This window comes from Ovis canadensis, chromosome 2 (assembly GCF_042477335.2).
Source record: "Ovis canadensis isolate MfBH-ARS-UI-01 breed Bighorn chromosome 2, ARS-UI_OviCan_v2, whole genome shotgun sequence".
Classification (NCBI taxonomy): domain Eukaryota; kingdom Metazoa; phylum Chordata; class Mammalia; order Artiodactyla; family Bovidae; genus Ovis; species Ovis canadensis.
In genome coordinates this window covers 106,032,631-106,058,686 of record NC_091246.1, presented here as the reverse complement: position 1 = coordinate 106,058,686, position 26,056 = coordinate 106,032,631, and the positions used below count along the sequence as shown (strand labels likewise).

Below are 26,056 nucleotides of genomic sequence, written 5' to 3'. Positions count from 1 at the left end.
CATCAGTGGATTCACGGAGCAGGGTGGGACTTGACCCCTCCCCCCAAACATCTCCATCAGGCTCTCCAGGCATCCCCACCCTGAAGTAAACTCCAGATATAACATTGTGCTTGCTATGTACATCCTCTTTGGGACAGGCCACCTGGCACCCCTTCTTCGAAATGGATTTTTGCCTGTCATGCCTTTACAGAAATTCTGATGCACCTCTTGAAATTAGTATTCCGTGGTAATAACTCAGGCTTCCCCTGGAAGCTCAGCTGGTAAAGAATCCGTCTGCAATGCAGGAGACCCTGGCTGGATTCCCGAGTAAGATCCCCTGGAGAAGGGATATGCTACCCACTCCAGTATTCTTGGGCTTCCCTGGTGGCTCAGGCGGTAAATAAGAATCCACCTGTTAACGTGAGACACCTGGGTTCGATCCCTGGGTTGGAAAGATCCCCTGGAGGAGGGCATGGCAACCCACACCAGTATTCTTGTTGGGCTTCCCTGGTTGCTCAGATGGTAAAGAACCCGCCTGCAATGCGGGGGACATGGGTTTGATCTCAGGGTTGGGAAGATTCCCTGGAGAAGGGAACCAGCTACCCACTCCAGTACTCTTGCCTGGAGAATTCCATGAACAGAGGACTACTTAAAAAAAAAAAAAATTCTCACATATCTGATAGGGACATTCTATTAAAGCTAACAGCCTTTTAAGGCTCTTCTGGGAAGCCTGCTGGTTCGATGCCCCCATCTCTGGCAGTGGTTTCTAGATCAATGAAATAAGGAAAAACTATCCTCTTCCCACAAGTAGGGATCGAGGCTTTGATACGCTGCGTCCTGTCCAGGGCGGCCCCGGGGAATTTCGCCAGGCGGGGTGAGGCCCCGAGGGCCGCCTGCAGTCCCCTTCTTCTCTGCAAGGGTCCCAGTGCGCCGGGGGTAGACAGGAGGAACTCAGAAACCCTGCTCCCGGGCGCCCCGACGAGCCGGTGCCTGGAGATTCGCCGGGTATAAGCAGAGCCCCAGCGAAGCTGGGCGCGGGAGGACACGTGACGCTCCAGTAGGGGCGGGGAGTGTGTGGTCACGTGACGAGTCAGCCGGGCACGGGGCGGGGCCCGGCGCTGTACTTAGCTCGGGGGCGGCTGCGGGCAGCTACGGCGGCTGCTCAGGCACCAGCATCAGCGGCTCCCCGGACACTCAGGCTGCAGGCCCAGGCCCTCGGCGGCGGCGGCGGAGCGCGGTGAGTGCGGGCGGGCGAGGGGATGCCGAAGCCGGCGTCCCGGGCCGTTGGAAGCGGGGACCCTCGGGGAGTCGCAGCCAGGCGAACCGAGCGGCATCGCGCCCTCCCGGACGTGGTTGTGATGAAAAAAGCAAGCTCTGCGCGCGGGCGGCCGGGCTGCACTGCCGGTCCGGGAAGCTCGTGCCCCGTCTCGGGCGCTGTTCGGACCCCGGGCCGGGTCACCCGACCCCACGGTCCGCCGTCTCCAGAGCTGGAGGCGGGGAGTTTGCCGGCGGACCCGAGGGAGGAGTCTGCGAGGAAGAGCTTGGCCTGGATCCCCGCTGACTTTGGAAAACCTCAGCCTGACTCCCCAGCCCCGTGTGAGCTTCTGTTCCTCGGTTTTCTTAGAAGATCGCTGAATTGATAGGAAATACTATCAACATCTGTCTTAGTTGTTTTCTTTCTGTAAATGATTTTCCTGGGCAACTTTCTGCACACAGTCACACAGTTCCAGGCACCCCAAAAGACAGGAGCTGGGAAACAGGGACCTGGAACTGGGTGGAACGGGGTGGGACCTACAGGAAGAGTTAAATCCACAGATGGAGGGAGGAGAAGCTAAGCAGAGGGAGGACAGGGGGCTTTAGGGCCCGGGGTGCCAGCCTCTTCCCTGGGAGTGTGAGGGGAGTGGAATGGCGGCCCCAGCCCTGCACTGCTAAGGAAGGGAGTCAGGCTTGGGCCCAGGGTGCTGTGGGAGCGGGGATGCAGGGCAGAGTCCCTGGGGCATCGCCTGCCCCTCCGCTGATGACTCTGGCGGTCTGGGAGAGGGAGCATTGTGAGGTGACTGAATCTGGGAGTCAGCCAGGCCGTTCTGGTAGATGTGAATTGGATTTGCTTGCTTTATGGGCCTTGGTCTACCCCTTCCCCAGGCACTGAGGAAGCCAATAGGCAGACACAGAGAGAAGGATAGGCCCCATATCCCTCTGAGACCCATACCCAGTTGGAGGGGCATGGGGTTCAAAGGGAGACCTAGCCCCTTTGGTTACCTTGGAAAAACAACCCTTCAGGCGCCTTCACTAGGGGCATATCTGCCAAGGTACATCCATCCAGTTGAATCTTTAGATGCAGGGTGATAAGACAAAGAGCCTTAGCGGTGTGTCTGGATTGGTTAAAGGCTACTTTCCTTTTCTTCTCTCATAACGTTGTTAACTTCATGGAAGATTGTTTCCTGTTGGCGCTGGTAATGGTAACCCTTAAGCTTTGTGGAGAAACAGGTTGGGCTGCCCCACTCTGTGGCTTTCCCAAAGAAGGTGCCCTGGATTCACTCAAATCTCTTAGGGGCATCTGTCCTAGAGCTGGGGTGCTGCCAAGTGGAAAGGTGCAGATCCCTTATCGGGGGTTTCACAGGCCCAGGGGGAGGCAACTTGGACAAGACGAGAGCCCTGATTCCAATTACCTCTGCTGCCGCTGGGTCAGGACAGCCCTTTTTCGGAAGGTGGAAGCCCTTTGTCTTCAGGAGGCACCTGCCCGTGTGTTGCTGACTCAGCAGCTTGAGCCGAGGCCCTCCTTATGGACTGGCTGTTTCCCCAACTGCTGGCCTTGGGAGTTGGGAGTAGGAAGTTGCATGCCTTTTAGGGCTTAAGATTTCTTTTGTTTCCACTGGCAGCTGCATTGGGGAGTGAAGGAAGAGTGCTTTCAGGTGAACCTGGGAAAGTTGGTTGGGTGGTTTTCTTAAATGTGGTGATGAGTTGTGATTGTGTTGAATATCCCCGTCCTTGGGAGAGAAGGACTGAAATGTTTCGGGATGAGAACCCACAATGTCTGTTTGTTTTTGACAGTTTGGCAGAAGGAAAGTATTGGAAATATGAGAGGTTGAACTGTATGAAATGGTGATTTTTTGTAGGTCAAGGAGCATTGAGATCGGGCACCTTGATAGAGTTCAGGCTCGGGTGTAGGGTGGTCGGGGTTGACAGCAGGTTGATGGATCTAGCTGAGCAACATGCAGGTGTTTGTTGGACTCACTGGGTATTAGGAGGCAGTTGTCACTCTGCCCCTGGGCCTGGGTCTTCATTTTTCTTGGTTTACACTCAGTGCCCTGGGTCTTCATCTTTCTTGGTTAACACTTAGGGCCCACTCCAGAGCTGCTTAAGCCAGGTGCTTGAGAAATGACTCCTGAGTCCCTCCATGGCTGATATGTTCACCTTCTACCCTAGTTTGGGTAGGAGGGGGATCTAGGGATCAAACATCATATAAATATTTGGCTTCAGTCTCTTTTTAAAGCCCAAGCCTCATCCCCACCTGCTTTCTGCCCTACCCACAGCTTCCTTGTCTCAGCCTTGTGTGTCTGAGTGGGGAGGAGGGTGGGTGGTGGAGTCAGGGCCTTCCCTCCTGGTCACAGGCCCCCTCTGCAGGCAGCAACTTTCAGCTTCTTTTCTGCAAGTCTGTGTCTAGTTCCTAAGGGACATTGTAACTCCTATCTGCTTTCTCCTCTCTGTCTCTATCTCTTTTTTTTTTTTGATGTGGACCATTTTTAAAGTCTTTATTGAGTGTGTTACAACATTGCTTCTGTTTTATGCTTTGGCTTTTGGGCCACTTAGGTATGTGGGATCTTAGCTCCCCAACCAGCCAAGAATCTCAGATCCCTACCGCCTTGCATTGGAAGGCAAAGTCTTAATCACTGGACTGCCAGGAATGTCCTTGCTCTTCTCTTTCTAATTTTCCTGCGTGACTTTTTTTTGATCCCCTTATTGTTCTTTTAATCCTTGTATCTGTGTCAATTTATCAATAATGTTATTGAAATGCGTATGACTTTAATTATACCACATGTATCCTTTTCCAGTGGTGTCTGTGACATTGATTTACATTGATCCATACAGACCCAGTTCATTCATTTTAAACGCACAGTGTATTTCTGTCCTGAGGGACAGTTAGGTGGGTTTTGCTTTTTCACTGTCCTCACAAGGCTACAGAATCCAGTCTCTCAGACAGTTGCACGGGTTTCTCTGGGGGAGAAGCAGAAGTCGGGAAGGTGCTCGGTCCTAAGGTGTGTGCACCATCTGTTTTCTGGATGTCAGTGCTGCCCACTGAAGTTTCACCAACGTAGTCTCAGGGCCTTGAGGGTTCTTGTTCCTCATATTTACCAACACTAGGTATTGCCAGAGTTTGATTTCTGCCCATCTGATGTGTTTGAAAAGCTGTCCTTGTTTTAATTGGCACGGTTGGGAATTCCAGTTTAATTCTTTGCACTAGGAAATTGTTGATGAGGTTTTTCTATTTTGTTGTTGATCAGTGGTAATTTGTGGGCTTTAGTATGTTTGTCAACAGCTGGAACTTAAGAAGGTTTCTTTTGATCCTAAGCTAGGCATCTGGACTTGTCTTCAGTTAGGTAATAATCTCTGTGTTTTTTAACTTTGAGGACACGTGTGGGTTCGGGGTGCTAGCAGTCTGAATCTTCCACTTTACAGATGGGAAAACTGAGGCACCTGCAGGTTTGTGACATGATGGGGGGGTGGGGCGCACGTCACCCAGATGATTGTGGAGAAATCTCTCCAGTTCCATGTCTTGGCAGTTCTGTCCCCATCCAGGTACACCATCCAGAGCTTGCTCTCAGTCTTCTCAAGCTCCAGGTCCCCTCACCTGGGAAACAAAAGCCTTAATCGGGACCCGGGGTCCTTTTCCAGCATTACTGTGTTATGAATGCTGGGTGCTAGGAGGGATGTGCCTGCAGTCTGACTGTGGTTACATGTCTCTTACCTGGCCAGTAACTCACTCAGTGTGGCCATCAGGATAACCTAGATTACCAGCAAGGGTACAGGAAGGAGGATGGGACAAATATCTAGATAGTGAAAGGACTCCGTATAGAGCACAGTGAGACCAGCTATTCTGCCAAGAGACCCAGCGAGGCTGGGCTTCTCCATGACCTGCTGACCTGGAGTTGGGCAAGATATGTTCATTGGAACAAACAAGTCCCGTGGCTTAGGGTTGAGGCTTTGTCACACATCCACGGGGAGCCTCCAGCCCCCGCCCCTTCTGCCTCTACTTAACTCTGCAGATATTTAGGGGGTGCTATGTTCTGGTGGTTAAGAGCAAAATAAACCATCATTTGGGCTCACCTGGTGGTGCAGTTGTAAAGAATCCACTCGTCAATGCAGGAGACACTGGTTTGTTCCCTGGGTCAGGAAGATCTCCTGGAGGAGGAAATGGCAACCCACTCCAGTATTCTTGCCTGGAGAATCCCATGGACAGAGGAGCCTGGTGGGCTACAGTCCAGGGGGGTCAAAAGAGTCGAGCACAGTTGAGCAACTGAGCATGCAGGCACACACGCAAACCATCATTTGAGGAAGATCTTGATTCCTCCCCTACAACCGCTGCCCACTGGGGTAAGTTTGAGGACAGAAGGAATTACCCTGGGGAGGGAGGAGTTAACCGGCCTGTGCACAGGGAGATGTGTTCTGTGAGAAACTGTCTCACGTGGTCCCTGAGACACTGTTTTCCTGCGTGGCTGTAGGGCTGTCTGCTCCGAGCCAGGCGGCACCCTGATGAGGGGCATGTATCTTCTCAGGGGCCCAGGCAGGGAAACCAGGACCACATAAGAGAGGTGAGGCCTTTCTGCTGCCTGCTTTTGTATCTGCTTATGTTTCTGTGCCCCCAGTGCCCAGCCAGCAGGGAGATGTCATCTAGCCTCAAGTTAAATTAGGGAGCTGCTGTGTTCCTGCTGGCTGGAGAGGCTTGGAACACTAATCTCATCTGAATCTTCAAGGATTTCTGAAAGCTTTTATAAAGTGGCCTCAAGGTCCTTCAGAATCCAGGCAGCATGCCCGTTTTATTGACTGAGACCGAGTGGGGACGAAGTGACCCCTTCAGCATCTCAGTAAGTCAGCATCTGAGTCTGGGAGCAAGCTGGCAAGCAAAAGCTTCTACAACTTTCCAGAACCTTGCCCAAATGGTCTTGCTTTTTAAAAAAACAACATTTTTTGACTACCAAGGACCTTCCTGGGGGTCCATTTTTTTAGGCCTGTTAGTGGCTCAGTCGTGTCCAAACTCTTTGCAACCCCATGGACTATAGCCCACCAGGCTCCACTGTCCATAGGATTTCCCAGGCAAAAATAGTGGAGTAGGTTGCCATTTCCTTCTCCAGGGGGTCTTCCTAAGCCAGGAATCGAACCTGCATTGGTGGGTGGATTCTTTAAGACTGAGCCACCTAGAAAGCCTGTTTTGGCCCTAGGCTAGTATTTTTCTACTCTTTGTAGGGTGCGAGCTGTTGTGACTGATCTTAACACGTTGCTGACTGGGGAATTTTTGCAGAAACTGACACCCGTGACCATAATGCGTCTTTGGCCAATAGTGTGTTAAGTGATGTTCCATTTGCGGGCACTGCAGCCACGCGGTTTCCAGGCACCAGGGGAGAGCAGCTTGAGGAAGCCACACTGCAGAACTTGGTGGGAATTAGTCACTCATTCCGGGCAGACGATTGGCAGATGGGGAGCAGGGTGAGTCCCCATGAGTGTCCTAAAGAGCTTAGGTGGGTGAGGGTGGTGGGATCTGTCTCACGGCTCCTGGATCTCGTGGAGCCTGCAGTGAGGCGGTAGATGCCTTTTCTGGGTCTCGCAGCACTTGCTTGGGGGGCATTCAGCTGCAGGGAGCCTGGCTCTAGGGGCCAGATAACCAGCTCATGTCCGGCTATCTATCTCTTCAGCACTGAGGATGAAGACCGGCAACCCTTTCTGCTTGCCTTTTTTTTTTTAATGTATTTATTTCTAATTGAAGGATGATTGCTTTACAGTGTTGCGTTGGTTTTTACCAAACATCAGCATAAATCAGCCATAGGTTTACCCATGTCCCCTCCCACCTGAACCTCCCTCCCACCTCCCTCCCCATCTCACCCTTCTAGGTTGTTACTGAGCTCCAGTTTGAATTCAAAGCAGCTGAACACATTTCTGTTAGGAACCAAGACATCCAACAGAAAGACCACATGGAGGCTATGATTCAGATTGAGAGAGGAGGGGGCCCAGGTGTCCTTCAGTTCAGTGAGAGCCCATTTGAAGTCAAGGTGCTTGCTGCTCCAGCATGGAGGTGTCGGTGAGCAGCTGGCATCCAGGGGACGCGAAGGGGTGCCTGGTTTTGTGTGGGTGCCCTGAAATGGCCCCAGCTTCAAGGGTACAAGTGCTCATGGCGACAGCGAGAGGCAAGAGTGGTCTTTGTGGAAGAGAAAGAAACACGAGCTCTAACATGGTCCCACTGAATGTTCACAATCCTCCAAACCTCCTACCTTACCCCTACCTAGAGCCATTCTGCTGCATAAGAAACAGCCTCAATTTGTAGCTATTGGCAGAGTGTAGGCACTCAGTTCTTTTAAGCCAACTGTGAGAGCCAAGTGTCAACAGTATTTGAGTGGCAGCAGTGGATAGGGCGCTTCCCTGGTGGCTCAGTGGTAAAGAATCCACCTGCTAATGCAGGAGACAGGGGTTTGATCCCCGGGTTGGCAAGATCCCCTAGAGAGGGAAATGGCAACCCACTCCAGTATTCTTGCCTGGGAAATCCCATGGACAGAGAATTCTGGAGGGCTACAGTCCTTGGGTTTGCAAAGAGTCAGACACGACTTAGAGACAAAACAACAGCAAGGGATAAGGAAGAGCAGAGGACCAGATGAAAGGCTGGTTGGACATGCATCCATCTTTTTCTGGATTAGCCGGTGGATTGCAGGTGGCCAGTTTGGAAATTTCAGGTATATATGTCTTGCCTCCTTAGGATTTAGAATCCAGTCTGCAGAGAGCTCTTAACCATATAAGAAAGCTGTTTAAAAAATCGAGCTTGGGCTCTTGTCCTAAAGGCCTGTGTTCTATCAACATTTTTGTGCGCCTCCAACTCCACCAGCTCCCCATTCTCATGCAGGAACCCAGGGCAGAGGGTGCTTCTGTAAGCCCTGGGATGGCTATTTGCTCAGCTGTTTGCACAGCTGTAATCATGAATAAATGACTTCATGCATTTCAACACCAACAAAAATAAAACTAAATTTAAAAATAAACAAAAAATCAGGCTTGGCTACATGTCCCTGGGATGTCAGGACTCCTGTGTTCAGTCCCTTCCTTCCTTACTGATCCCCAGTCCACGGAGCCCATAGCTGGCAGCAGGGAGGTATGGCGAGCAGCTGTGCTCTTGGGGGAGGCTGGACACAAAAGTGCTCTGGGGGTCTGGAGCGGAAAGACAGGAGGCAGCCCTTATTTTTAAATGCTAGAGATTAGCTTGGAAAAGGGCCAGAGGGCGTAGTGGAGCCTGTGATCTGTCTTCCCAGGAAGTCAGCTGACCGAGGGCTGGAACTCACATCTGCCCACAGCTGCTTCTGCTCGGTCCACACCCTGACGTGGTCTTGTGACTTGCAGGTGTCGTAATCCTGTATGGGAGCCCTCTTGACTCAAAGTAAGAACTTTCTATTCTTTCTCCCCAGTTTTTAAGGGGGAAAAAATACCCCCACAGAATGAGAAAAGAGGGGAAGTGAAAACTGGCTGTGTTCCGTGCTGAGGCCATGGCACCGGCTAACAGCACAGCTTGGGCCTCCAGCGGTTTGTGCGTAGTTTGTCCCTTGTTCACGGTGTCTGCGGAGGCCAGCACCCGCTGGAATGCAGTTGCCACTGCCCTGGACATCGGTCTGTCCCTTTGGGAGGAGAAACTTGACTCCATATTCTCTGGGATCTCAGTAGCTTCCGGACAGCCAGAAAGGGAGGCCCACTGGGAGGTCAGCTGCAGTTAACACCTGTTTTAATGTCGGGCTCTTTGTGACGTGGATGTAGGTAGGTGGGTTTGTGTGAACTGGGCTTGTCTGGCACGGGCTGTGAATGGAGAAAGGAGAGAAGAGAAGAGGGAGGAGGCTTTGTTTGCCTTCTGACTGTGGCAGGCACCCTCCTCTCACTCTGGACTTCCACTGCGGGACACGAGTGGTCATTAGCCCCATGTTACAGGTGGTGAGACTGAGGCTAAGTGAAGGCAGATGCACACTTAGGAAGTAAGTAGAATCCAGGTCTCCGGACTACACGCTTGGAGCTCATCCTTGAGCTGCAACCCAGATGCTCTTATGTGATGCTGCCGCCCCAGTGGGCGAGTTGGGCCGGTGGTTCGTGCTTTGCTGCAATCCCCAGGTTCACGGGTCTTGTTCTCACTGAGGCCGGGGTTGAGCTGGGAGAACAGTTGATAGGAGCCAGGGAGTAGGACCCATAGAGCAGGAAAGCAGGGTGGGATCCTGGGCCCAGGCTGGGAGCTGCCCACGTTCCCTGCCACCAGGAAACCAGAGAAATCTTACATGTGGTCCGGCTTGCATGAAAGCACCCCATTCTGCACACTGAGCAGCTGGCTAAGCCCCCAGGGGTCCTGGGGACACTCCACTTTGACACACAGGGAGCATTCACGAGGATGGCCTCTGGTTTCCTGGGGACTCAGCTGTGTTCCTGTGACCTGGACAGGCTGTGGTGAGGGCCGAGGGTGGCGACCCTTCCAGCTATGATTCTCATGGGCCTGTCGGCCAGGCCTCCAGCTGCAGGGGTGGGTCTGCATGCGGGGAGCACACACATCTTCTCAGGGCAGCATTGAGATGACAAGTGTAAGTCAGGGTATCGATAGGAACCTTCTTCTTCTCTGCTTAGAAGCCTTTTAAAAAGAAGCCCTGGAGAGCTCCTTTGTCCCTCCTGGCCCATGCATGTACAGTGAAATATTTCCTAACAGTTTGGAGACTCCCTGACTCGGGGTCATGTGAGCAGCAGCCTTCCTGTGAGTCACTGAACATGGGAAGGGTAAGCGTTTTGAGCAGAAAGTCACTGGAGGGAAGGGTAAGCGTTTTGAGCAGAAAGTCACTGGAGGGAAGGCCTCTGACTGGAAATGCATCTCGGGCCTCATCAGAACATGTTCTTTCAGTTGGGTTGCTTTCGGGCTTTGGTAGCACCAGTATTATTCCTCCTACAGGAACAAAACTTAGCATATAGCATGTTCACTCCAGAAAAAATAATTTTTTAAAAAAAGAGGGAAGGCTCTATAGTGAACGTGGGCTTCCTAGTGGCTCAGTGGTAAAGAATCTGCCTGCCAGTGTTGGAGGCTTGGGGCTATGGGTTTGATCCTTGGGTCGGGAAGATCCCCTGGAGGAGGAAATGGCAACAGACTCCAGTATTCTTGCCTGAAGAGTCCCATGGACAGAGGAGCCTGGCGGGCTGCAGTCTGTGGGGTCTCGGAGTTGGACACGACTGAGCGTGCACACGTATAGCGCGTGTGAGCAGTTATGTGTGAGTATGGTTTTCTTGACATTTTGCGTGTAGTGACAGGAATAAACATGTACGTGGGTTGAGGGCTCACACTTGCCATGACTCACCTGCTCCTTTGCTTTCTTTCACTTACTGTATGTGTATATATACACACACACACACACACACACACGTTATTATCAGTACAGTGTGGTTCACTTCCACAGGTTCATTTCTTAATGGCTGCTTTTGTAGTTCATAACCATTTACCACAACTTAACAGCTACTGTTACAGACGCTTTCTTTTTGGTCTTCTGCGAACACCAAGAATGTTTAGTGAATACCCATGTACCGGTGTCTTGATGTTTTGAGGCTTGTGGGATACATTTCTAAAGCTCAGATTGCTGAGTCAAAGGGTGTGTGGACTGAAGAGCTGATAGAGGCTGGGCGGTACCTACTGATGGTAAACAGCAGCAGCAGCATCTGATTCCCCACCTCTAACCCCAGTGGAAAATGATCACACTGCAGCTTCTGCCAGTGTGGTGGAAGATAAATATCTCTTCAGTGAGCATTTTTAAATATCTGTTGGCCTTCTGTAGCTCTTTTTCTGTACATGAACTGTGTATATCCTTTGGCTAGTTTTCTGTTATGCTGCTTCTGTTCTGGTTTTGGGTCCTTTGCTTATTAGGGAAACAAAGCCTTAAGTATATGTAAGGGCTGTTTTTTGTCTGTCACTTTGCTTTTTGTTTTTTATTTTGTCATTTTTTTTTTCTAGAAGGGAGGCTTTACTTTCATGTAATCGAACATTTTCCCCTTAAGGGCTCTGTTTTATGTCAATCTTAGGCATTCCTTACTCCCATATTATGCTTGTTTTGATAACCTTAAAGATTCTTATTTTTGGCTCTGCTGGGTCTCTGCTTTCTTTTGTTTTGGCAAGCAGGGGCTACTGTCTAGCTGTGGCACACGGGCTCAGCATTTGCAGTCCCCGGGCTCTAGGGAGAAGGCTCAGTAGTTGGGGAACACGGGCTTGGTTGCTCTGAGGCATATGGGATCTTCCCAGGTCAGGGATTGAACCTGCGTCTCCCACATTGGCAGGCAGATTCCTTATCCCTGAGCCACCAGGGTAGTCCCAATATTACTTTTTTTAAGTGTGCTTATTTTCTCACACAACTTCTGTGTTTTTATGTAAGACCTTTGTCCCATGTAGCGTTTTTGTGTGTGTGAGAACTTGAGGGTAAAGATTCAGTCTCACTGTTTTTCCTTTTTGTAAATGCACAACCAGGTGTGCAGACACCATCCGCTGAGATGTGTGTTTCCTCCTGCGCCTCTGCCACACACAGGCTCTGCCTCCAAGTGGCCTGTTGTATTGATGGACCCCTTCCTGAGCTGGCGTCCCCCAGGGTTTATCATACCTTTGCCACGCCGGGGTTCAGGCCTCCGTCACTGCTGTTTTCTAGAACTGCCTGGCCAGCCTCACACATGGATTCTTCCCAGTGGCTTGTTGCTTAAGCAACAGATAAATTTAGATTTGTTTTTGCTTAAATATAATTCACTGTGTGGGAGGCAGCGTGTTCAGCGCTCTCACCCACGTCACACACACACACACGCACACTCACTGAGAGGGCATCTCCCCAGGCCCGGCGGTGCTGTGGCACCTGGGTCATATTTCTTGCTCTCATCAGAGCCTCTTGCCTAAGAGTGTGACTCAGAGGCCTAGCTAGAACTTGCCTGTCTCTTGACCTGCAGGCCAGTCCAGGATCTGAGGCCGTAGTGGTAATGGGACGGCTTGCCTTCTCGGGAGCCCCGTCTCTGAAGCACAGTCCTCGTCCGACTGGAAAAACCACAGGTAGTCCCAGGAGACCTGTGTCACCGGCTAAACCAGCTCTAGGCCACGGCTCTCGAGAAAGGCATGCGGAGCTGGAGGTGGACTTGTGTTTGCTTGTGTGTTCAAAATGTGGCTTGTGAGATTTATCTTTGGTTTCCTTTTTTCTCTCTCACTGGGCTTCCAGTTGAGATGTGATCACAGGGGAAGGGGTTTACTCTTTGGGAGCTCAAACTTGAGAACAGTCCCAAACGTTGCTCCAGTAGTGCGTGGCGAGGCAGGTTGGCCGCAGCAGCAGGGGCCGTGGACTTGACTTTGCCTGAAGATTCGGCTTTATCTGTTTGTTTGGGATGGGCTTGTTGGCATTGCTTGTCACCTGGGCCCTGGGGTGGGTTCTGACAGACAGCAGGCTGCCTTTGCCCCAACCTCATAGCTCACGAGATAGTTGGTTCACAAACCATGCAGTGACCAGCACCATTTCAGACAGTGAGCCCTTACCTGGCCCTTTTGGTGACTTAAGTGGCACGGTGTCCTGCCCACATCGGTGGGGCCTATGCATATGGCACAGCCCTTCCTTGGCTTGCTGTCTTGTATTCCTGGACCACACAGTCTCTCTTAGCCATTCAGGTAGCTGCAGCAGAATGCCACAGACAGTGGCTTCCAGACAAACTTACTGCTCTCAGATCTGGAGACTGGGAGTCCAAGATCAGGGGCCAGTGTGGTCCACTGAGGTCACCCTGCCTGGTCAGACTGCCCTGTGTCCTCACATGGAGGAAGAGGCAAGGGAGCTCTGTAGCATCTTTTTTATAATCAGGGCACTAATGCCACTCATAGGGGCTCCACCCTCATGACCTTACCATTCCGCCAAAGGCCCCACCTCCTGACACCATCACCTTCTGGGGTAGGATTGCAACTTGAATTTGTGGGCAGGGGACACATTCAGTCCATCGTGCAGTCCTGTGTGCTGTGAGCACGGGCTGGGACTCTGAGACAAGGCATGAGAGCCCACAGGTGCCAAGGTCCCTGCAGGCACTCTGCCGACACCCTGGTTCTGGAAGGGGAAACCAAGGAGCATGAGGGGGCAGACGGCGGAGAGAGGATGGGACGAGGCCCCCAGAACAGTGCATCCTGAGGTGACGCCTTGTGTGTGTTGAGCACTTGAACTGAAGGAAGAAACATACGATGTCTTGTGTCCTTTCCTCTCCAGGTGAATCTCCGATCCAGTTTTCAAAATGTGGCAGCTCTTGGCCACCCTCAGTTGCCTGCTGGTGCTGACCAGTGCCCGGAGCAGCCTGCATTTCCCACCTCTGTCTGATGAGATGGTCAACTATGTTAACAAGCAAAACACCACTTGGAAGGTGGGCTGGGGGCCCCCCGCTGTGTGTTCTGACTCCTGAGGGAGGGGCTGCAGCTGTGGCCCAGGGGCTGGTGTGTCCTGGACAGCTGATCTGATTAATGGTCCTGGATTGCGTAGGCCCGTGCCCACTGCCCTGTCCCCTTCCTTGTGTGTGTGTGTATTGTCTGTGTGTGTGAGAGTATGAGTACGAGTGTGTGCAGCTGCATGAGGGGGTAAACCAGCTCCCGTGGAGCTCACAGCTGGGGTGATGTGATTAGGGTGCTAGCGTGGCCAGGTTCTGGTCGGGGTCCTTTCCTAGGTGGCAAGTGGTGACTTCTTGTGTCCTTACTTGGCCTGAGGAGCAAGCTTGATCTCTGGGGTCTCCTTATAAAAGGGCACTACACCCTCATGACCCGATCATCTCTAAAGGCCCCCACTGGGTAACAGCATCACAGTGGGGTTAGGTTTCAACATGAATTGGTGGGGGGAGAGACATCATTCTGAAGCAGTGCCCCAGCACCCTTGCTCTATGGGGTTGAGGGGACCCCTGGCCTTGTCAGGCCCTGTGTGGGTGGTGTGCACATGCCACACCCCCAGCCCCCCCAAGTTGGTGGGTGACTGCTCTGGGTGGGGCTCTTTTCCAGGCTGGACACAACTTCTACAACGTGGACCTGAGCTACGTGAAGAAGCTGTGTGGTGCCATCCTGGGCGGGCCCAAGCTGCCCCAGAGGTGCGTACCCGCTCCTGGGTAGGGCACCTGGCTGCACCAGGACTGCTGCCATGTGGGCAGAGATTATGCTTGGCATAGGGGCAAGGGGGAGACAGGAAGGCTTCCCTGGCATCCAGAGGCCTCACTCGCCCCGCCCCCCCCCCACGCCCCCCCCGAGCTTCAGGGACCCTGCTTGAGGCACAGGGCCCCGCTCCCAGCACCAGAGTTTCCTCCTGTGCTTCTCAGGGGTCCCAGCTGCAGAGGGCGAGGCCTCAGGTCTGAATGGTCTTGAATAAGGAAAACCTGAAAAAAACCATGTGATCTGCCATTAATGTTTTATTTTTCTGGAAAAGTCTGCATTTTTCACGCAGATACTTCCTTGAAGGAAGCATTAGAAAAATCTGTGAGGCTGGGATAGTTAAGTGATGGGACCATTGTTGTGAAGATGTTTGAAAAGTGACGGACATCTGGCAGATGTTGATTCAGGATGGCGTGGGGAAAGCAAGAGATGTAATTATCTGGACCCTGAGGTTAAAACCCTTTAAAAATCTGCATAAAATAAATTTAGGCAGAAGTATACAGAACGGTAGGTTATTTGGAGTAGAACCCAGTTTTGTTTTTATCAAGCTCCAAGTGGGAAGTTCCCTGGCGGTGCAGAGGTTAGGACTCCATGCTATTACTCCTCAGGGCATGATTTCAGTCCCTGGTCGGGGAACCAGCATCCTGCATGCTGCATGGCGCAGCAAAAAAAAAAAAATTTAATAAAATTCTAAGGGGATGTCCTTGCCCATGGTCCTTGCACATGGCCCCCTCCACACATCTTCATGCTTCTCCCTGCCAAGTGACAGCCCAGGCCACAGGGTTGGGGGTGCGGACTGTAAGGTGACAACTTGAGATGGAGACCTTTCGTTTTTCAGGGACGCATTTGCTGCAGATATGGTTCTGCCTGACAGCTTCGATGCCCGGGAACAGTGGCCAAACTGCCCAACCATCAAAGAGATCCGAGACCAGGGATCCTGTGGCTCCTGCTGGGTGAGGCCCTGCCAGCCAGAAGGGAGGGTTGGGGCGAGGGGCTGAGGAAGGGTGGGATCAACCAGGGGATCTAAGGTTAGACAGGTTGAGTCTAGGCAAGTCACATAAACTTCTCGAGGCTCAGTCTCCCCTAGTGTAAAAGAAAGATCCCTGGCGGTCGTGATCGTTGCAGGACCAGATGGAAGAATTGACAGGCAGAGTGTCCTGTACAAGGCATGCCCCACATATGGGTTGTGAAGCAGTTTTGATTTCTGCTGAACACCCTGTCCTGGGCCATCAGCAGACACCATTAGCTTTGACCCCTGCTCTGCCTGGCTACAGTCCAAAGGTCACGCAGAGTTGGACACGACTACAGTGACTTAGCACGCACACACTGCTTCATGAAGTAGCCGTGCATCTGTGTCAATGAGCTGCCCAATGTGCTTGTGCGGGTAAAATACGTGAGATAAATGTCACCATCTCAGTCGTTCAGTGTGCCAGCCAGCTGCATCGGGTTCATTCCCGTTGCTGTGCAGCCATCACCACCTGAGTCCACAGAACCCGTCACCTTAGAGAGCTGAGACTCCATCCCCACAAGACAGAAACTCCTGCTCGCCTCCACCAGTCCCCAGCCACCACTCTTCTGCTTTCTGTTTCTCATGACTTTTATTTTTTTTCTTTTAATTTTTGTTGGAGTGATGGCTCAGACAATAAAGAATCTGCCTGCAGTGTGGGAGACCCATCAATCCCTGGGTCAAGAAGCTCCACTGGAGAAGGAAATGGCTACCCACTCCAGTATTCTTGCCTGGAGACTCTCAGGGACAGGAGAATCCCAGGACAGAGGAGTCTGGCGGGCTACAGTCTATGGGGTTGCAAGGAGTTGGACACAACTGAACACACGTACACAAAATTGCTTTACAAGGTTGTGGTAGTTTTCACTGTACAGCAAAGTGAATCAGCTACATATACTCCCCGATTTTTGGATTTCCTTCTGATTTAGGTCACCACAGAGCACTTAGTAAAGTTCCCTGTGCTATGATTTTTCTGGGTTTTTTTTTTAATCAGTGAATCAGTTTATTATAGGGTGACTCACAGGGTAGGATCAGGATGGGGGATATGAGTGGGAGCAAGAGTCTAGAAGCATTTGCAGCTGCACTCCACACCACTGAGGAGCCTTTGGACTTTTATAGCTAACCTAGGGTATGGGGGTGGGTAGTTAGAAGCTTGAAAATGGGAAGTACATTCTTAAGTCAAGATTCATGAATGGTAACTAGGCATTATGTCAGCGAAAGTTTTCATCATTGGGGACTAACAGAACATAGAGGCTACATGGTCCTAATGATTAGGAAACAAATCTGTTAAATACTAAAGCCTTTGATGACATAGAAGTGATTCACTGCATCGTGCAGTCAGGGTATATCAGCAAAGGGACCAGAGAAACTGTAGGGTCCCAAGATGGCATCAGTTATGCTAACAGTCGTACACTCCACCCCTGACTTCTTTATTTTGGGGAGGGGCGCTCTTATGATATTAACTAGTCTGGGTACCTCATATAAGTGGCATCATAACAGTATTTGTCCTTTGTGCAAGCTATACTTTTATGTTAAAAATCCAAAAACTGCATGTTTCAGAATGCCCAGATAGAGGTCTGGGGTGAACTGGTCTCTTGCTTTAAAGCCCAGCTTGAGCCCCAGGACAAGCCTTGAGGGAAACAAGCCACCAGAAAGGCCCGAGGTGTCAGCTGTGGTCTCCTGGGTGCGGGCTAGAGGGACTGCAGCGTGGAGTGGGGCTCACCTCGGGGGGCCTTGTCCCTGCAGGCGTTCGGGGCTGTGGAAGCCATTTCTGACCGGATCTGCATCCACAGCAAGGGGCGTGTCAACGTGGAGGTGTCTGCTGAGGACATGCTGACCTGCTGTGGCAGCGAGTGTGGGGACGGGTGAGCCGGAGCCCCTGGGAGCTTCCCCAGGAGACCTGTGGGTAGACGTGGACTGGAGGGCTCCCTGTAGGGGACAGGCATGATACTCCCTCGGGCTGGACGATGTCTCTACCGAGACACAATGGGGCCCCAGGGCATCTGGAAGCCAGCCCTGGGAGATACTGCTTTTAGGAGGCTCCTGAAACCAGGCTGGGTCCCCACAGGGCTGGACTGGGGCTGGGTCGGGGGAAAACAGATGTTCCTGGTTTAGTTTCTGGGTTTTATTGTGCTGCTTCTCCTTTCCTTTTCCTCGGGGAACAGCTTGGGGCCTGTCTTCTTCTCTGTGACTGAGGTTTGATGGATTCCTAGATAAGCCACATTAGGGACACAGCTCCCTGTTTTCTGCCAGTTCTGGCCTTGGTTTTGCAACAGTGGTTCTCAGATGTGGCTGCAGATTAGAAAAACCTGGGGCCTGTAAAGAAAGTAAAAAGGGAGTGTGTAGGTCTCAGCCCACAGCAGTGAAATCCCTGGAATTGGTATTTGTAACATAGCCCCAGGGATTATCATGTGCTGCCCTTTGAGAACCCCTGTGCAGAGAGAAGACACAGCCTCCTGGTGAGCACATGATTCAGAAAGTATTTCTGATTATGAAAGTACTTTGTGGGCAGTCGTGGGTGATTCCCAGCAGGAAGTGACTATCAGGAGGAGAATTGGGGAATTTTGGGGATCTGGGAGAACCGACAGGCCAGCTGCTGAGGCGGTGATGGGTGCAGTGGGTGGTGGTCTGGGAGCAGCCAGGACAATTCTCACACTGTTTAATGAGTGGCTCTTTTCTCAGCTGTAACGGTGGCTTCCCCTCTGGAGCCTGGAACTTCTGGACAAAGAAAGGCTTAGTGTCCGGGGGCCTCTATGACTCGCATGTAGGTGAGTGTCTGCCTTTAAATCCCATCCAGCCAGATGGATTTTATAAGCAGGAGTAATAGTGGTTTCATTTTCTCCTGTTAAGTGAAGATCAGGGTTGAGGGTACATTGAACGCTGGGCTGAAAACTCAGGTGGAAGACGGGGCAGCTCTGTGTACACAGAGTCAGCAACTGGAAGAGGGCAGTGCTGGCGCCACAGACTCTGGGTGACCTCTGTTCTCATGAGCTATCGCCCTGATTCTTCTCTCTGGCCTCTGAGGGGCTTCCTGCTGACACCCACCTTTCTCCTTGGCCCCCCAGGTTGCAGACCGTACTCCATCCCTCCCTGTGAGCATCATGTGAACGGCTCCCGGCCCCCATGCACCGGTGAGGGGGACACCCCCAAGTGCAGCAAGATCTGTGAGCCTGGCTACAGCCCGTCCTACAAAGACGACAAGCATTTTGGTAAGTGGGATGGGCGACCCCCGCCCCTGGGCCCAGGAAAGCTGAAGGAGGAGGCCAGGCATTGGAGTCATAGGTCAGGAGAAGCGATGCGGTTTGTGCCTCTTTGGTGGGAGGGAGCAGCACAGTGTTCTCTGCGTGTCTCCACCCTGAACGGAGTCTTAGACCCTCAGTCTCGGAAGGAAGAGACCAAACCCCTCGGTCACAGGGGAGTGATCTGGCCTAGGAGCCTCCTGCTCCTGCCCTGCTTCCAGGGCCTCATGCACACACGCACACACACCAAGGTCCTGCCTGCTGGAACCCCATGAATCGTGGAGTGGCTCACCCCCTGCCGGAGGCGCCTGCCCCACTTGGTTGGTTTCTTCGCAGGATGCAGTTCCTACAGCGTCTCCAGCAACGAGAAGGAGATCATGGCAGAGATCTACAAGAATGGCCCAGTCGAGGGGGCCTTCTCTGTGTACTCCGACTTCCTGCTATACAAGTCTGGTGTGTATCCCCCCCAGCCCCACTGATGGCACCCGGGGAGGCAGGTATGGGTTCCTGGCTGGCAGGACGTCCTGGGGGTGCGCTGGGCCTCCAGCAGTGCCGCATGCCGCTGGCCACTCTCTCAGCCCCTCGCACCCGCCCTCTCCATGGCCAACACCTCTCCTCCCAAGCGTCTCCTACTTTCTGCTCCTTCTGGAGCCGCTGGCCCCATCTCTCCAGCTCCATCACTTCCCCAGCACATGCGCAGGTTTCCCGTGTCTGCACTGAGTGACCTCCTCCGTCATCTTTGTCTTGACAAAGTCTTAGCCTTGTGCCCAGCCCCCAGTGGGTGAGGAAACGGGGAGCATCTTCCTGTGGGGACTCAAAGGGGGAAGGGGGCAGGATGGTCCCCACCCAAGAGCTGTCTTAGAAATCCCCCGTTCCAGACAAACAGTCTGTGCTGAGGACTTCTGTCTCATTTTGTATTCTGCTTGTTCAAAAACTCAAAGCTCTCCAGTCATTTGAAAAAAAAAAAAAAAGACCGAGTTGCCTGGTGAGAAATAAAATTTTAAACCTGGCAATTCTTAACTTCCACCAGTGTTATAAAAGAGAACACATTTCCAATTGGACAGTCATTCATCAGTAACCTGGTGGTCCTCTGAGCACCTTAGCGGGTATCTCTTCCCATCAGTCAGACTTGCAGCTGCCAGCCCAGCCCTCTTCCTTAGCACCCAGTCTGCATGGTGTGCCCCAGATTAGCAATTTAAAACTCTTAAGCCACAGAATGCCTTTGACAAGTCATTGCATGGAGTCCTAGTATGTACAAAAAATAATCGTTGATATTTTAATGTGTCAGAGTTTCTAACTTAAAAGGCAGCCAACAAGCACATTGTATTGCCCTCCATCTTAATATTTATCCCCCATGTTCAAGTGTGCTGGGCTTTCAAAAATATATTTAAATAATTCCCAGATGTTATGGGAATCCCTGGAGTCTTCCCGTGAAACACCAGGGCCTGTCCTGGCTCCATCTGTCCTTTGTGGGGTTGGCCAGCTGAGCGGGTGGGCTGCTGTGGGAGACCAGCGGTGCCCAGGCTGAGCCTGAAGGGCCTTGTCCTCCCCTTCAGGGGTGTACCAGCACGTCTCCGGAGAGATGATGGGAGGCCACGCCATCCGCATCCTAGGCTGGGGAGTGGAGAACGACACCCCCTACTGGCTGGTCGGCAACTCCTGGAACACTGATTGGGGTGACAAAGGTGAGCACAGTGCCCGCTAGGAGGGCACCCAAGCCAGGGCACAGTGGGCATCGTGTCCGCCAGCTGTGCTGGGGCTTCCCCTTGCCACAAGGGCAGCCTCTGATCCCAAGAGGTGTGTGGATGGGGGCATAGCCTCAAGCCAGATGTGCTCATCCTGGTTCCTCAGGGCAACAGGTGCAGGGGGCAGGGGGCCATACCATCCAGAAGTCTGATGTAGGACTGAGTGGGAGGTTAAGTGGAAGCCCGCTGATCACCGTGTGTGCCAGTTGGTGACAGCTTTGGGGCTGGTTTGTGACTTCCATTCCCCTGTCTTTCAGGGGTGGGTCTGTGGCTTCCCAGGTGGCTCAGTGGTAAAGAATTCGCCTGCTGATTCAGGAGACACAGGAGATGCGGTTTTGATCCCTGGGTCAGGAAGATCCCTTGGAGAAGGGAATGGCAACCCACTCCAGTATTCTTGCCTGGGAAATCTCATGCACAGATGAGCCTGGTGGGCTATAGTCCATGGGATCACAGAGTCAAACATGACTGAGCATGCACGCTAGGTGTGTCGGCAAAGGTCACAATCCAAGCAGACTAAATGCGTCTTACTCCTGCTTTCCAGGCTTTTTCAAAATCCTCAGAGGACAGGACCACTGTGGAATCGAGTCGGAAATTGTGGCTGGAATGCCGTGCGCTCATCAGCACTAGAAGATCTGATCTGCGTGAGGGGTCTGTCTGCTGACCCAGGGCCAGTCTTCCCCTAAATACAGCCACTTGGACTGGGGCTGAGGTGGAGGGGTGGGGGGCGGGTGTTAGGATGTCTTTTATTTTTTGAATTATGATAAGATATAAGGGATCTTAGGCAGGGTCTGAAGAAGACTGGGTTGGGCCAAGCTGTGTGTCTGCCATCGGGTCTGTCTTCCAGGGACACAGCCAGGCCTGCCCAGGGACAGACTGCTGCCCCAGCGCGCACACACAGACACACAAGCCGCTGCCGCAGCAGGGCGGACCTTCCCCTGTAGACCAACTGTGTAGTGCCCGCTGCCCCTGCTTCTGCCCTGACCACTTCTGTATTGCCCCCCACCCCTACCTCTGCATCACCAGGGAGCAAGACCTTGAAGGGTTTGTAATTTCCAAGAGTGGAAAGCAGAGTTCCTAGTTAGGTCCCTGCACAAGCAGGCAGCTTTCTGGATCTGGAGTAGGACAGATCTGAGACGAGACCGTGGGGCAGCCCTTTGGAGAAAGCCCTATTGTTCTCCCAGGTCCCCCGCATCTGTCGAGCTTCGCAGCACGGCTCACCCTCTCTGGTCCTGTCCTTGCTGTGATCCTTTTAAGTTTTCTTTTTGTGCACCTTGGCTAATCATGTGAATGAGATGGAAGAGCTGTACTACTGGTATGGATTGTCTCCTTCAAACTAGGCGGTTGTGACTTGACTGACCTTGCTGCCCTCTAATCCACAGCGAAACTAGTTTGGCAGGAAGCCAACTTGTACCTTTCACAATCACTGCTTCCCCCCGTTAAACACAAGGAATGCTGCCTGCCAGTAAAAAGCCTCTCCTTCCGCGTGAAGCCTGCATTCTGGTGGCAGCTCCAGGGTTGTGTGTCACTGTCTGTGGACTTCTAGCTGCTGTCTCTCCTCATCCCCTAGAAAGAATCGTGTTCCCATGAATCTGGGTGCCCTTGAACCTCTAACCAGGAATGTCTTGCCTCAGTTGAGTGGAACCAAATAAACACCTAATTTTAACTACATTGCTGCTGCTGTACTTTCAAACCATGGTGCCTCATCTCTTATTTTCCTGTTATTCTCATCGGCCCTCTTCTGTTGATTGAGCAGCTCTGTCCCTGTTTTATTGAGGGAAGACCGCTCACCTCTCTCACCAACCATATGCCAGCAGTGACCTGGAGTCCTGCAGGCGTGCGTGGTGGTGGTGTGACCAGCCCTTCTACAAGGCCAGCGTCCTGGGGCCCTCCAGCGTTGGAACTGGGTGGAGGCCGAGTCCACGTGTGGTTTTATGAGCTCCTGGTCTCTTGGATTTACATTGCTGGTTAAGAATTATTTATTTCTGGAGTCCCCTGGTGGCGCAGTGACTGAGACCGTGTTCCCAGTGCAGGGGCCCGATTCAGTCCCTGCAGGTAACTAGATCCCACATGCTGCAACTAAGATCCAGTGCAGCCAAATAAGTTTTTTTATTACGTATTCCTTTGTATTCTTTTGCATTGTCCTAGATAACACGCAGGAACAGTTTCAGTTCAGTTGTGTCCCGACTCTGCGGCCCCATGAACCGTAGCACGCCAGGCCTCCCTGTCCATCACCAACTCCCGGAGTTCACCCAAACTCATGTCCATTGAGTCGGTGATGCCATCCGACCATCTCATCCTGTCGTCCTCTTCTCCTCCTGCCCCCGATCTTTCCCAACATCACAGGAACATACATACACAAAGGAAGGACTCCAGTTCTTGAGGGATCAGGAGGCCATTAGAGTTGGCAACATCCACCCCTCTCCCGCCATCACCGCCCTGTTGATACCACAGCTCACTTCCCTTCCACGACTGGGGGCTGGACCAGTGCTCTTCTGAGAAGCGGGGAGGTTGGACTTCGGATGTGCTTCAGAAGTTAGGATCAGAACTACCTCATGCAAGCTCTTAAACTTCTCGTTAACATTGTAGGAAAAACTGGTGGAACCCAGTACTTATGGAATGTTTAATGAAGTTTAAAGCTGTAAATATATCATTGCATTATTTGTACAATTTCAGCTGGGAAACATGCATAACCTCGGTTCTAACATTTTCTACCCACTCCTAAACTTGAGTTGAATAATCCCATTTCCTACTTTCTCCAATCCATGCTATGTACCCACCGGCACCTCCATCCTTACCCGGAAGCTAGCAGAGATGCTCTAAGTGGACCAAAATGGACCTTAGGGCATCTTCATGCTCGGCCTAAGGAATCGTTGATAGGAAACAAAAAGCAGCATTTAGGGTTGGGATTGATGTCACTACTTCAGTAAAAAAACTGCCACACTGATACCACCTTGTCACCTCGGCTCACTTTTTCTTGGGTGCCTCCAAGCAAAGGGACGGTTGGAAGTGATAGTGCCTTTTCATTCTTCAAGTGGAGGAGGGCATATTTTTGTTAGAAGTGGGAGCAAAGGTCGATCAGTCTATCCCACTCGGAGCATGCATCAGAACACTACACTGAAGAGCCCTGCTACTCAGGACTGGCCCATGGGCCGGCAGCACTGCCATCTCCAAGGTTCTAAGACATGGAGAATTTGGGGCAGACCTGAGTCCGCAGTTGAGACTGACAGGGGACCTGTTAAAAATGCAGGTTTTGAGGCACCTCCCCAGGTCTCCTGAGAAAGCTTCAGTTCAGTCACTCGGTTGTGTCCAACTCTTTGTGACCCCATGGACTGCAGCACGCCAGGCTTCCCTGTCCATCACCAACTCCTGGATCTTGCTCAAACTCTTGTCCACTGAGTTGGTGATGACATCCAACCATCTCATCCTCTGTCGTCCCCTTCTCCTGCCTTCAGTCTTTCCCAGCATCAGGATCTTTTCCAGTGAGTCAGGTGGCCACAGTATTGGGAGTTTCAGCTTCAGCATCAGTCCTTCCAATGAATATTCAGGATTGATTTCCTTTAGGATTGATTAGTATGATCTCCTTGCAGTCCAAGTCGTCTCCAACACCACAGTTTAAAAGCATCAATTCTTTGGCACTCAGCCTTTTTTATGGTCCAACTCTCACATCCATACATGACTAGGAAAAATCTATGAGAAAGCATGGTCCTAGTAATCTGGAACCTTCAGGCAGTTCACCTTCAGCCTTAGAGCTGTTCCCTAAAGTAAGAACCTAGAATGCCTGTTAATTATCAGACATCCAGCCACTCCTCCTCCTCCTCCTTCCGCTACACCCCCAGCCCCAGAGAAGGGGCCCAGTAAATAGAAGATGGGGGCTTCGGAGCAGTTTCCCAGGGAAGGGTGGGTGTGTTTATGGGTGCAGGTCTTAGTTACAACTCCAGAAAGCTGCCCAAATGGGGTTGGGCTCTGTGAGCTTCTTGAATTACAGCCCTAGATTCAGATTTGTCAGAAACTCCTGTGAGGACAACTTAAAACTTCTCACTGGAAGTAGGAACCAAGTAGACTATACCAAGGATGCTATACATATAATTACAGTGCAGAGTAGAGGGCAGGGCTGACAGATTTAGAGACTAAAAGTACAGGATGCCCAACTTGAATTCAGAAGTCCTTTTTAAAAAATCTGTTTTTTGGCCTATGCTGGGTCTCTGGAGATGCTATGCCTGTGCCTTCTCTAGTCGCAGTGAGGGAGGGAGGGTTCCTCTTTGTTGAGGTGCAAGGGCTCTAGGCATACGGGCTTAGTTGCTCCGAGTATGTGGGATCTTCCCAGACCAGGGATTGAACCTGTGTCCCCTACACTGGCAGGCAGATTCTTAACCACTGGACCATTAGGGAAGTCCCAGAACACCTTTTTAAAGTATAAATATGTCCTGTGTGATATTTGGGATATAATTATACTAGAAGAAAGTTTATCTGAAATTCAAATTTAACTGTACATCTTGTATTTATCTGGCAATTAGATCAATAGTAGAGAAACATTTAGAAGGCAAATGTTCTTCCAAAGAGCTTAGGAGTGTGTACCAGGGCCAAGACCCCCAACAGCTTTACAGCTGGGAGGGACCCACACCACCCAGAGGTTCAGAAAGCCCCATAGATCACGGCTGAGCGAGGAGAGAACCTTCCAGTGCATCCTCAGACCAAGGTTTGCCACCAGCTTGTCCTGTGTCCGATGTGAACTTTAGCAGAACTAATAGGTTTCAACATATAAATCTTAACAACCTACCTTGGAATATCAAGACTAAGTTTTGATGCTTAAATTACAAATACTTGGAAAATCTGTTGAGTCTGGCTTAGAGCTGTGCTCCCAAGTGGCAAGTAACTTTGGGTCAGTGTGGTGACTGGTTTTAGTCTCAAATAAACTGAGGACCTGAAACCTCCATGAACCCCAAGTCTATTGTCAAACTAACCATCAGTCTGTTATCAGATGGCCAGCAGCGGCCACACGACCAGAATCGGTGTCGGTATGAGTACAGCAGTGTGAACCCAGTTATTGCTGGAACAAACCTCTTTCGGTGACTCACTACGTAAAGAGCCGAAGCAAAACAGACTGTGCACTATATACACCAAGAGCCTGGCTTCTGGAAAGTTCTATCATGCCCTCCAACAGGGATTCTCGGGCTCTGTGCTGAGCCTCAGGGAGTCACTGGGTGGGCACGGCCCAAACTTCAGCAATGCCTGGGGGAAAAGGGAGACAGACCATTGTGCTGGGGGAATGGGGCTAAGTGCCACTCGGCGTTCAAGCCAGTCACCAGAAAAACATCTGCCTTTCTTGAGAAACAAAATAACCTCTGAATTCAATCAAATGTCTGAACACAACTAATATAACTGGCCAGAAGCACAGCAGGCCAGTAGAAGGGACGCCCTTGCTCCCTTCCTGGCAGGAACAGTGTGGAGCTGGGCAGCTGGGTGGTTCCAGCTTTCTGGGGATAGCAGCCTGCCACCGTGCCTCAACCACCAACTCCTTACCTGGAGTTCCATACCTGCCATGCCTGTCCAGGCTTCAAGTGAACTACCCTTGACAAACGCTGAATAATTCAATTCTTTATTATAAAAATCTCAAAAACATTAGCTTCAACTAGAAACTTACCTGCTACGAAGGGACCAACGGCAATCCTGAAACCTAAACTCCCTTTAAACGAGGAAATGATGCCAACTT

General features: G+C 51.6%; 1 protein-coding gene across 2 annotated transcripts; it reads left to right on the top strand.

Annotated features, from left to right (window-relative positions):
• The first annotated feature begins 780 nt into the window (after window positions 1-780).
• Window positions 781-22,014, top strand: CTSB (cathepsin B). Of its 2 annotated transcripts, none has more exons than XM_069576761.1 (10): window positions 781-1,216; window positions 13,443-13,593; window positions 14,216-14,301; window positions 15,198-15,312; window positions 17,109-17,227; window positions 18,045-18,130; window positions 18,428-18,571; window positions 18,938-19,054; window positions 20,158-20,286; window positions 20,888-22,014. In XM_069576761.1, exons 2-10 carry the CDS (start codon window positions 13,468-13,470, stop codon window positions 20,971-20,973), a joined length of 1,008 nt encoding a protein of 335 aa, XP_069432862.1. In that variant the 5' UTR covers window positions 781-1,216; window positions 13,443-13,467; the 3' UTR covers window positions 20,974-22,014. The 2 variants fall into 2 exon arrangements, with proteins under 2 accessions (XP_069432862.1, XP_069432863.1); XM_069576762.1 differs by lacking the exon at window positions 781-1,216 and adding an exon at window positions 8,455-8,608.
• Window positions 22,015-26,056: the final 4,042 nt, after the last annotated feature.